Source organism: Ranitomeya imitator, chromosome 5 (assembly GCF_032444005.1).
Source record: "Ranitomeya imitator isolate aRanImi1 chromosome 5, aRanImi1.pri, whole genome shotgun sequence".
Lineage (NCBI taxonomy): Eukaryota > Metazoa > Chordata > Amphibia > Anura > Dendrobatidae > Ranitomeya > Ranitomeya imitator.
Genome location: NC_091286.1, coordinates 265493394 through 265506143, shown reverse-complemented (window position 1 = coordinate 265506143; position 12750 = coordinate 265493394). Strand labels below are relative to the sequence as shown.

The window sequence follows — 12750 nt, the reverse complement described above, 5'->3', positions numbered from 1 at the left end:
AGCAGCAAAAATCACTCTGCCCTCACTCCGGGAAACAGATAGATAGATAGATAGATAGATAGATAGATAGATAATAGATAGATAGATGATAGATAATAAATAGAGAGAGATAGATATATAGATAAATGATAGATAGATAGATAGATGATAGATGATAGATAGATGATAGATAATAGATAGATAGATGATAGATAATAGAGAGAGATAGATATATAGATAAATAATAGATAGATAGATAGATAGATAGATAGATAGATAGATAGATAGATAGATAGATAGATAGATGAAAAAAATGAAGGCAGCACTCCAAATTAGTTGCGGTGAAAAAAGTGGTAAGATTTATTCAGACCCACATGTCTGGGTCTGTTTAACTTGGGCAAGTATTGGATTTTTGCCTGGGAGGCCTGGCACCCTCCAGTAAGGAATGTGCTGTTCCAATTTTTGTGTAGATAGATAGATAAAAATCCAGAAAAAGATTTAGTATTTGCCTGGTGGGCTCTGCACCCAGACTCTTTCTTTGTGCTGCTCTAATTTTCTTTCAGATAGATAGATAGATAATAATAATCTTTATTTTTATATAGCGCTAACATATTCCGCAGTGCTTTACAGTTTGCACACATTATCTTCGCTGTCCCCGTTGGGGCTCACAATCTAAATAGATGATAGCTAGATTAGATAGATAGATAGATAGATAGATAGATAGATAGATAGATAGATAGATAGATAGATAGATAGATAGATAGATAAATAGATAGATACAGTTAGGGCCAGAAATATTTGGACAGTGACACAATTTTCGCGAGTTGGGCTCTGCATGCCACCACATTGGATTTGAAATGAAACCTCTACAACAGAATTCAAGTGCAGATTGTAACGTTTAATTTGAAGGGTTGAACAAAAATATCTGATAGAAAATGTAGGAATTGTACACATTTCTTTACAAACACTCCACATTTTAGGAGGTCAAAAGTAATTGGACAAATAAACATAACCCAAACAAAATATTTTTATTTTCAATATTTTGTTGCAAATCCTTTGGAGGCAATCACTGCCTTAAGTCTGGAACCCATGGACATCACCAAACGCTGGGTTTCCTCCTTCTTAATGCTTTGCCAGGCCTTTACAGCCGCAGCCTTCAGGTCTTGCTTGTTTGTGGGTCTTTCCGTCTTAAGTCTGGATTTGAGCAAGTGAAATGCATGCTCAATTGGGTTTAGATCTGGAGATTGACTTGGCCATTGCAGAATGTTCCACTTTTTGGCACTCATGAACTCCTGGGTAGCTTTGGATGTATGCTTGGGGTCATTGTCCATCTGTACTATGAAGCGCCGTCCAATCAACTTTGCAGCATTTGGCTGAATCTGGGCTGAAAGTATATCCCGGTACACTTCAGAATTCATCTGGCTACTCTTGTCTGCTCTTATGTCATCAATAAACACAAGTGACCCAGTGCCATTGAAAGCCATGCATGCCCATGCCATCACGTTGCCTCCACCATGTTTTACAGAGGATGTGGTGTGCCTTGGATCATGTGCCGTTCCCTTTCTTCTCCAAACTTTTTTCTTCCCATCATTCTGGTACAGGTTGATCTTTGTCTCATCTGTCCATAGAATACTTTTCCAGAACTGAGCTGGCTTCTTGAGGTGTTTTTCTGCAAATTTAACTCTGGCCTGTCTATTTTTGGTATTGATGAATGGTTTGCATCTAGATGTGAACCCTTTGTATTTACTGTCATGGAGTCTTCTCTTTACTGTTGACTTAGAGACAGATACACCTACTTCACTGAGAGTGTTCTGGACTTCAGTTGATGTTGTGAACGGGTTCTTCTTCACCAAATTAAGTATGCGGCGATCATCCACCACTGTTGTCATCCGTGGACGCCCAGGTCTTTTTGAGTTCCCAAGCTCACCAGTCAATTCCTTTTTTCTCAGAATGTACCCAACTGTTGATTTTGCTACTCCAAGCATGTCTGCTATCTCTCTGATGGATTTTTTCTTTTTTTTCAGCCTCAGGATGTTCTGCTTCACCTCAATTGAGAGTTCCTTTGACCGCATGTTGTCTGCTCACAGCAACAGCTTCCAAATGCAAAACCACACACCTGGAATCCACCCGACCTTTTAACTACTTCATTGATTACAGGTTAACGAGGGAGACGCCTTCAGAGTTAATTGCAGCCCTTAGAGTCCATTGTCCAATTACTTTTGGTCCCTTGAAAAAGAGGACGCTATGCATTACAGAGCTATGATTCCTAAACCCTTTCTCCGATTTGGATGTGGAAACTATCATATTGCAGCTGGGAGTGTGCACTTTCAGCCCATATTATATATATAATTGTATTTCTGAACATGTTTTTTGTAAACAGCTAAAATAACAAAACTTGTGTCACTGTCCAAATATTTCTGGCCCTAACTGTAGATAGATAGATAGATAGATAGATAGATAGATAGATAGATAGATAGATAGATAGATAGAGTCAAAAAAAGTTGAAGCAGCACTCCATGGCGCAGTGATAAGGTGCTCTTTATTGGCCCATGTGGTGATGTTTCGGTCCTGTGTGCAGACCTTCCTTGAGCAGTTACAAAGTGCATATGTAGAGTATTTAAGGCAACCAAATTAGCAACTGCTTGAGAAAGGTCTACTAACAGGACCGAAATGTTGCCCAATGGGCCAATAAAGAGCACCTTATCACTGAGTCATGGAGTGTTGCTTCAACTTTTTTTGACTGTATTCATAAGGTTTGGTATGTGCCTATGACGCTCTGCACCCTATCTTTACTGTGCTGTGCTAATTTTTTCTATTTAGATAGAGAACATAGGATAGATATGGGATAGATAGATAGATATGAGATAGATATGGGATAGATAGATAGATAGATAGATAGATAGATAGATAGATAGATAATGAGATAGATAGATATGGGATAGATAGATAGATATGAGATAGATAGATAGATAGATAGATAGATAGATAGATAGATAGATAGATAGATAGATAGATAGACCTGACCTATCTATCGCAGTCAATGACATCATGCTTTCCCCCGAACCCGAAGTCCGCTGCCTCGGAGTAACCTTCGACTCTGCCCTGTCCTTCAAACCGCACATCCAAGCTCTTTCCACCTCCTGTCGCCTCCAGCTCAAAAATATCTCCAGGATCCATCCTTTCCTCAACCCCAATCTACTAAAATTCTTGTGTATGCCCTCATCATCTCCCGCCTTGACTACTGCAACATCCTTTTCTGTGGCCTCCCTGCTAACACCCTTGCACCTCTCCAGTCCATCCTTAACTCTGCTGCCTGACTAATCCATCTCTCTCCTCGCTACTCCTCTGCTTCCCCCCTCTGCAAATCTCTTCACTGGCTCCCATTCCCTCAGCGTATCCAGTTCAAATTACTAATACTGACCTACAAAGCCATCCACAACCTGTCTCCTCCATATATCTCTGAACTAATCTCCCGATATCTTCCCTCACATAATCTCCGCTCCTTCTCTCCTCCACACTTATTCGCTCCTCATCCAATCGCCTCCAAGACTTCTCCCGAATATCCCCCATCCTCTGGAACTCTCTGCCCCAACACGTCCGACTATCAATCACAGTCGGATCCTTCAGACGGAACCTGAAAACTCATCTCTTCAGGAAAGCCTACAGCCTGCACTGACCCCGCTGCCGCCTCATCACTATCGAAGCTACCGCCTCACCAACACCGGAGCTAGCGCCTCACCAACACCGGAGCTACCGCCTCACCAACACCGGAGCTCCTGCAACCCTCAACCTACTGTCTCCTTCCCCATAATCCTGTAGAATGTAAGCCCGTAAGGGCAGGGTCCTCGCCCCTCTGTATCAGTCCGTCATTGTTAGTTTGTTTACTGTAAGTGATATCTGTAACTTGTATGTAACCCCTTCTCATGTACAGCACCATGGAATCAATGGTGCTATATAAATAAATAATAATAATAAATAGATAGATAGATATGAGATAGATAGATATGAGATAGATAGATAGATATGGGATAGATAGATATGGGATAGATAGATAGATAGATAGATAGATAGATAGATATGGGATAGATAGATAGATAGATAGATAGATAGATAGATAGATAGATAGATAGATAGATGATATAGATAAATATAGACATGAGATCGATAGATATAGATAGATAAGTAGATGAGACACATAGTTATCAGATATAAATACAAATAATACGCAGTATCACAGACAGAGAACACATTTATATGTCACAGCTATGAGGCACTGGGACACATAGCCCATAACATGCCAATACACGTGAGCTGTGCTCTTCTATGCGACACATGCTAAGTCCAGTATAGCTGTGATGAAGATGTCAGTGAGCCGAGTATATTTTGTGTTTTATCATTTTTCTAATGTTTTGTTATACCTACATGCTATTGATAACTAGCTGCTGTCCTATTAACCTGCAGTGTGTAGCAGTTATTTCTGCAGCACACAGTGGAGGTCTGTGTGAGGTAAACCTGCGCGATATAATAACTTATATATGATATCACCTATATATGAGAACTAAGGTCAGATGTGATTTCAGAACAAAGAGAACATAACTTCTGCCCTCCATCCTCCACCCCGCGTGTTCTGCCCCTAGCGGCCGCTCTAGTCACCTGTCTTGAACATGAGCTGCTGATCATCAACGCTGCCAAACTCTTCCACCAGGACCACGAAGAGGATTCCACACGCGTTTTGGATGCCAAACACGGAGCCATTGCACCACATGGCGGACAGCATGACAATCCAGCCCCAGCCTCCCTCCGGAGGGGTGAACTCCGCTTTCTCAGCTCCTGTGCTGATGATGATGGTGGTGGGGTCCTCAGGGGCTTCCAGCTTCTTGCCTCCGTCCCCTGGCCCTGAGCTCCACTCTCCATTCTCTCTCTTCTCTTCCACAGTGAGAGGGCAGCTCTCGTCCCCTGCCGAGCTCGGCTCTTCTGTCGTGACATGACTAGGCAACTCCTCAGTCCCGAGTTCTTCCTCGCCATGGGGTCTGTCGCCTGTCATCTCCGCAATAGACTGGGCGCAGGCAGCTGCCACAACAGGAAGCGGCTTCTCCAGGAAAGACTTCGGCCAATGTCACTTCTAGTCAGATAATGAGGGTTTGGTGCCGTGTTCGTATCTCCAAGATTCTTCTGTTGTTACTGAGAGCAATCAATGTCCTCACAGCACAGCAGGACTAGACGTGCGCCTCTGAGAACTTGGTGTCATGGGGCTGCAGGACTCCAGCAGGCACTAACAGTCCCAGCAGTAGCTGTGCATGTAGCCCTGGGCTTCTGTAGCTGCAGCTCCCCTGCTCTCGGGCAAGTCCTGGCTTCTGTCAGCTGGGACACAGCTCCTGCCTGTTCACTGGATCCAGGTCCCATGTTTTTTAAGGGTAAACCTCTGGAGAAGGCGTTTCTGCCGGCAGAGGTGTGCCCCCGAGAGTCCTTGCCCCTATTCACCACACAGGAGGGAGCTGATATGTGGCAGGAGCAGCTGTACATGTGTGCGGAGAGGAGGAAATGTCAGTCAGGCTTCAGTCAGGCTGTCACATAATACTGTTCCTTATTGTCTGCAGCCCGCGCGCTGGGCATAGTCTACCACCCTGGAAATGGCCAAAGAGCAATAAAACAAGTCAGAAATGGGAACTAAACTATTAACGCACAATCCCGTTTTTTTCTTCCTCTTCTCACTTGGCAGAAGAGTCTCTTTTTTTTTTCTTCACCTAATTTTTATTTTCTTCTTAGTTTTCATGTTCTGTTGGACATTTCCTAGTCAGGATTCCAGTCTCCCTTCACAGTGTTTTAGTGGTGTAAGGGTATGTGTCCACGTTCAGGATTGCATCAGGATTTGGTCAGGATTTTATGCAGGTAAAATCTGCACCAAATCTGCACGTGAAGTCACTGGCAGGTCACCTGCGCTGTCCTTGCGTTGTTTCAGCAATGTAAGGACATGCTGCATTCTTAAAAGACGCGCCACATGTGCGTTTTCGTGGGTCTGCCGCATGCGTCTTTTAATGTATAGTGGAGACTAGTGTTGAGCGATACCGTCCGATACTTGAAAGTATCGGTATCGGATAGTATCGGCCGATACCCGAAAAATATCGGATATCGCCGATACCGATATCCGATACCAATACAAGTCAATGGGACATCAAGTATCGGAAGGTATTCTCATGGTTCCCAGGGTCTGAAGGAGAGGAAACTCTCCTTCAGGCCCTGGGATCCATAGGGATGTGTAAAATAAAGAATTAAAATAAAAAATATTGATATATTTACCTCTCCGGCGGCCCCTGAACTCAGCGCGGGTAACCGGCAGGCTTCGTTGTTCAAAATCAGCGCTTTTAGGACCTGAGAATCACGTCCCGGCTTCTGATTGGTCGCGGGCCGCCCATGTGACCGCCACGCGACCAATCACAAGCCGCGACGTCACCGCAAGCTATTAACGCGCTCATTTGGCCGCGACCAATCACAAGCCGCTACGTCTTTGAAAGCCATTAACGCGCTCATTTTTAAAAATGAGCGCGTTAATAGCTTGCGGTGACGTCGCGGCTTGTGATTGGTCGCGTGGCCGCGACCAATCACAAGCCGCTACGTCTTTGAAAGCCATTAACGCGCTCATTTTTAAAAATGAGCGCGTTAATAGCTTGCGGTGACGTCGCGGCTTGTGATTGGTTGCGTGGCCGCGACCAATCACAAGCCGCTACGTCTTTGAAAGTCATTACCGCGCTCATTTTTAAAAATGAGCGCGTTAATAGCTTGCGGTGACGTCGCGGCTTGTGATTGGTCGCGTGGCCGCGACCAATCACAAGCCGCTACGTCTTTGAAAGTCATTACCGCGCTCATTTTTAAAAATGAGCGCGTTAATAGCTTGCGGTGACGTCGCGGCTTGTGATTGGTCGCGTGGCGGTCACATGGGCGGCCCGCGACCAATCAGAAGCCGGGACGTGATTCTCAGGTCCTAAAAGCGCTGATTTTGAACAACGAAGCCTGCCGGTTACCCGCGCTGAGTCCAGGGGCCGCCGGAGAGGTAAATATATCAATATTTTTTATTTTAATTCTTTATTTTACACATCTCTATGTATCCGATACCGATACCCGATACCACAAAAGTATCGGATCTCGGTATCGGAATTCCGATACCGCAAGTATCGGCCGATACCCGATACTTGCGGTATCGGAATGCTCAACACTAGTGGAGACAGGATTTCATGAAATCCCCTCCACTATGCTGTAACATCTGGATGCTGCATTTTTGACGCTGCGGCTCAACTCCAGTAGCTCTGCAGTCTGCCTGAAGTTTCTAGCAGCTCTGCAATCTGTCCGTGGTCTTCAGCAACTCTGCAATCTGCTTGCGGTTTCTAGTAACTCTATAATCTGTCTGTCTGCAGCTTCCAGTCCATGAGTTATCTGTCTGCAGCCATCAGTACTTCTGTTAATGGTCTGATGCCTGCTATCCGTGTAATGCCTGCCTTACCCACTCCCGTAGCAGCATCGACGCCCGTGCGCCAACCAGGACCTTGGACTTAGAGGATCCGCCTCACCCAGTGAACCCACATTATGTAACAAATACATAATCAGAACCATTATCAGAATATGAAAACAGCACCAGAAGCATCTTTAGTTTATAAATACAGCACCAAAACCATTACCAGTACAGGAATACTGCATCAGAACCACCATCAGTGCAGAAATACAACACCATGCTTAGTACAGCAATCAATTTCAGGTTAGCTCCCAGCATATACGATGTTATGGCATGAACCTTCAACTTAGGGCTCCTTTCCACTTGTGAGATAAACGCCTGTGTCTCGCTTGTGAAAACCAAACTATGGCGGGACAGTGAGTGTAGAGAGCACCGCGCGCCCAGTGACAGTTAATACCGCACACGTGCAGAGAAGCGAGGGTCAGCTACAGGACAGTAGGCGGCGGTCCTTCCAGCCAGACAGTGCACATCAGCCCATGTGGAACCCCGGGATTGCTGCAGCCCTGTTTGCTTTGGCTGTGCAGGCTCATGGACTAAAGGCTCAACGGGTAAAACCGGAGATCGCCCATTGCCGCCAGAAGACCGATCAACGTTTTAGGCACCCCATCTGAGGACACCTCCCCGGTCATTGCAGATACTACAAACCCCAATAGAACGTGCGGTGGAGGAACATAAGGACAGGATAAGTTGGATAATTGGACTTGCTGTTATCTTAAATTTTTTCTTCAATTTAACCGTTTATCTCCCTGCAAGGAGTTTCTCTTTTGTGTCAATTAAGTTGGTATATTGTTAACCCCTGCTCTGCCTCCCTTGCGTCACTGCATCCCGCAACCTGCTTACATTTGGCGTAGTTGGCAAGATGCAGTCTATGGGTGCAGAGACAGCAGACCAGGCTGTCATGGGTGCCCAAAGGGCCAGCTTGCCACAGGGGGCCATGCTCCGCAATCTCCCAAAGTTTACGGAGAGTAATTCACTGCTGTGGGACTGGACTGAGCGTGTGAAAGTAATACTGAAGATGCACCCTATGACCCCTGCTATGCAAGCAGAGATTTCTGCGATGGCCCTGGGTGGGGAAGTTAGATGTTTCATCATGTTTCGGCCCCCACAAGAGCGGAACACCTTCACCAAAGTGTTGCAAATTTTGGAGGAGATGCATTCACCAATGTTGGAGAACTGCGGATACAATTGTTTAGCCATGTCCAAAGGAAGGGAGAATCTGTGACCCAATATATGAACGCGCTGCAAGAGGTGCACACTGCGGTCGCTAAGCGGATTGATGCAGGCGTGGGATCTTAAGAGATCAACTTGTAGCAGACCTCAGGGATGCACCGCTTAAGCAAGCTTTGCAGGAGCGCCTGCGTACTAATCTGTACTTGACTTTCCTAGAGATCGGAGTAGAAGCGCGTGTGCGAGAGCAGGGGCGGGGGATGGCAGCCTCGGCAGGGATGGTGCGGAGAAGAGAGGTACCCGCCCCGCCTGTGGCTGAGCCAGGATGGGTCAGCGAGATCTGGAAGGAAATATAGGAAATGCGAGAAGAGTGGTCCGGCCTCAGAAGGACTTCCCCTGTGGCTCCGACTCCCTCCAGAGACAGGACCAACCCCGGGCCTCCCTTATCCCTTACACAGAGCCAGGAAATGGGGCCATCCCAAGAAGAGGGACAACTGACCTGCTACAAGTGTGGAGATGTTGGGCACTATGCAAGGCGAGGACGGCCACTTACCCGGCAGCCTTTAAACTAGTGGGCTCCGTGGCTGGGGGACATCACCCAGAGCCTGAGCAGCCAAGGGGGAGAGAAGGTAGTCCCACAAGTTTAATCTCCCTGAGTCCCCTCATGTGGGCCGAAATTGATGGGCGAGTCATTCGCTGTCTAGTTGATACCGGCTCCCAGGTGACCACCATGCCAGAAACATATTTCAGATGTAATTTTCCTGAGGCGACGCAGCCTGAGTGGGGCCCAGTGATCAAGTTGATGACAGCCGAGCAGTTGCCCATGCCGGTTGCAGGGGTGGTCTGGATGCTTTTCTGGATCGATGGAGTCCACGAACCCCCAGAGGAAGGTATTCCAACAATTGATTCAAGTTGCCCAGGCCCAAGAAATGTCGAGTGAAGGGAAAGTCTTTGGAAAAGTGATAGTCCTTACACTATGGCTGGTCTGAACAACGAAAGCAATTGTTACCATCCACCTCTCGTGTCTCCCCTTTTCCTCAAAGTTTGTAAGCTTGCGAGCTGGGCCCTCACTCTTCTTGGTATCTTTTTTTGAACTGTGATTATTGTTACGCTGTAATGTCTATTGTCTGTACAAATCCCCTCTATAATTTGTAAAGTGCTGCGGAATATGTTGGCGCTATATAAATAAAATTATTATTATTATTATAAAGTCCCTGCCGCTGCTAAACTCGTCCTACTGCCTGGGCAGACCGTGCCCACACTGCCTGTATGAGCCAGCACACCACTTGAAGGGGTGGAAGTCCAGATTGAGCCAACCGTGATGGACCAAATACCCTCGGGACTCCTCATTGCTCGGACATTGGCCATCGTCCGCGTCAATAACATAATGATGCAGTGTGTTAATCTGGGGGAGGACACTCTTACTCTTTCACCCAAGAGTGAAGTGGCCCAGGTGCTGGGCATGCCGGAAAAACTGATGCAACCGGAGGCCATCCAGTTGGCAGTGAAACAAGGAGACCCTTGGACTGTAGCCATTATCATGACTTTGGAGCCCCCAACTGGAAGTATGATGGAGGGGTGATGAATCTTGGAACAAATGAGGGCCGAATTGACAGGGCTCTCACCGCAACAGGTGCAACAAGTGAAAGCTGTACTGGATCATTACCGGGATGTCTTCACCAGTCATGAAGACGACTTTGGGTGCACCACAGCCATAACCCATGAGATACCCACAGGAAGTGCTGCACCGATCCAGGAGAGTTATCGGCAGATCCCGCTGCAGATGTACCAAGAAGTGAAAGAAATGTTGGCGCACATGCTGCAGAGTGGAGTCATATGGGAGAGCCAGAGGTCGTGGGCAGCTCCCATCGGTTAAGTGCAAAAGAAGGACGGGACCCTGCGTTTTTGTGTCGACTATAGGCAACTGAATGCCTCTATGGTGCAAGATTCCTACCCCCTACCTAGAATTGAAGAGTCGTTATCCGCCTTGAGGAAGGGACTATTTGAATTCAAAAGGATGCCCTTTGACTTCACCAATGCCCCGGGAACATTTCAGCGATTGATGAAAAGATGCTTGGGAGATCTGAACTTTGAAGCTACACTCATCTACCTGGATGATATCATCGTCTATGCTGCCACTTTTGAAGAACACCTTCGACGACTCGAACAGGTGTTGAGTCGATTACAGAAGCACGGCCTGAAAGTGAAGTCCCACCGAAACGCTTGCTCCCGCGGCTCCCGATTGTGATGAAGAAGAATCACTTATATCCCTCTCAGACTTGGATACTCCACCGCTCGCCAGCCCAAGGGAAATGTGTAGGCCTGAAGCTCCAGAAACTGCTGATTCATCGGACTTGGACGTGCTTCCGTCGTCTGCCGTTAAACCTGATTCCACTACTCCACCTAGCTCTACCACTCTATCTAAACCACATCGTAATGAGCGGGCAACAGCTGGAATACCTCCTACTCGGTATGAACAAGACCAGTTTATTTGGCAATGAATTGTCCTAGAGATGAAGGAGTGTCAATGTCTGATGAAAGAGCCCTCCCCCGTGGAATGGCGAGCTAAAGATGAGGGGGAGTGTAAGGAGGAAGACCGGGATGTGGGTACCTGTATTGAGCCGGGTTCGAAACTGTCGAGGCTGTGTCCCATGTTGCCCGGGGGAAGGAATACGGGACCAGACAGGGTGAACCAGAAGCTAAGGGGAAAGCGTGCAAAGTGGCAGAGCGTTTCCGCCGTCAGAGTGCAGAAGGGTGAGCAGCGCGCTCCGCACCCTGAGTGCTGGTGCTGCGACGAACTGCAGCTGACATCTTGCGGGACAGTGAGCGTAGAGAGCGCCACACACCCAGTGACAGGTAATACCGTGCACGTGCTGAAAAGCGAAGGTCGGCAACAGGACAGTAGGCTGCAGTCTTTTCAGTCGGATAGAGCACGTCAACCCACATGGAACCCTGCTGCAGCCCTGTTTGCTTTGGCTGTGCAGACTCATGGACTAGGGTAAAACCAGGGACCGCCCGTTGCCGCCAGAAGACAGATCATCGTTTGAGTCACCCCATCTGTGGACCTATCCCGGTTTTCGCCAGTACTACAACCTCCAATAGAACATCTGCGGTGGAGTAACATAAGGACAGGATAAGTTGGATAATTGGACTGCTGTTATCTTACATTTTTTTCTTCTATTTAACTGTTTATCTCCCAGCGAGGAGTTTCTCTTTTGTGTCAATTAAATTGTTATACTGTTATCCCCTGCTCTTCCTCCCTTGCATCACTGCATCCCGCAACCTGCTTACACTATCATGTCACCAATCATTCTGTATACATAGTGCAGATGGCCTGTCTAAACAGGCTATTAAACTAATAATGTTCAGCTTTATTTAGATGTGGTCGTTTACTGGCCACGATTGCCAAGTATAAATGCACCTTTAGATCTAGGTACCTTATAGTGAACACCTTCTCTGATTGTAGTTGTTCCCATCCCTTACTTCTTCATCTGATCCTAACGGCAAGGTGACATTTCACATCCAAGGCTCATTTCTGCATTCTTACCTCCTCTATGGTCTTCTGCAGCACATCCCAACATGGTGACCTTAAAAAAACAGTGTTATTATTATGCCCCCTGAATAAAAATATCCACACATGCTGTTCCCTAAATAAGCCATATGCTGTGCTCCTGAATAATTAATTGCTCCTTACTGTGCTCTGTGAAAAAAAAAAATGACTACCACTCTGTACCTTTTTAAGACGTGAATACAAATGATTGTAACCTTAAGTATCACAGCTCATGGTCTTTAGATGTGCTAAGTAAAGGTGGCCATAGATTTTGGAGAGAAGTTGGTTGATAATTGAGCAACCATTAAACAAAAGATGGTCTGGCGAATAATTTGTTTCACAGAAAGCCATGCACACATTAGTCATTATTGACTGTAATTGTTATTCAATCTAGCCATACAGATCGAATGACTACAAGGGTGAAGGAAAAACGATCTAAATCGTTTTCCATTCTTTTGAAAAATGGACTAATATCTTTTATCTGAGTACCAAATGAAAAGTGTAAACACAACCCGCTTCTTTCAGATTACGATAGTATGTCATCACTTGG

At 46.3% G+C, this 12750-nt stretch overlaps 1 protein-coding gene across 2 annotated transcripts in view; it reads right to left on the bottom strand.

Annotated features, from left to right (window-relative positions):
- Positions 1-5389, bottom strand: part of SLC16A10 (solute carrier family 16 member 10) — a 179053-nt gene extending 173664 nt beyond the window's left edge. Inside the window, exon 1 of one of the 2 annotated variants that reach the window (XM_069726142.1) lies at positions 4633-5389. In XM_069726142.1, the coding sequence (XP_069582243.1) occupies positions 4633-5023 (391 nt within the window). In that variant the 5' untranslated portion in view covers positions 5024-5389. The remainder of the gene's footprint in view (positions 1-4632) is intronic. The other variant, XM_069726141.1, reaches the window with a different exon arrangement.
- Positions 5390-12750: the final 7361 nt, after the last annotated feature.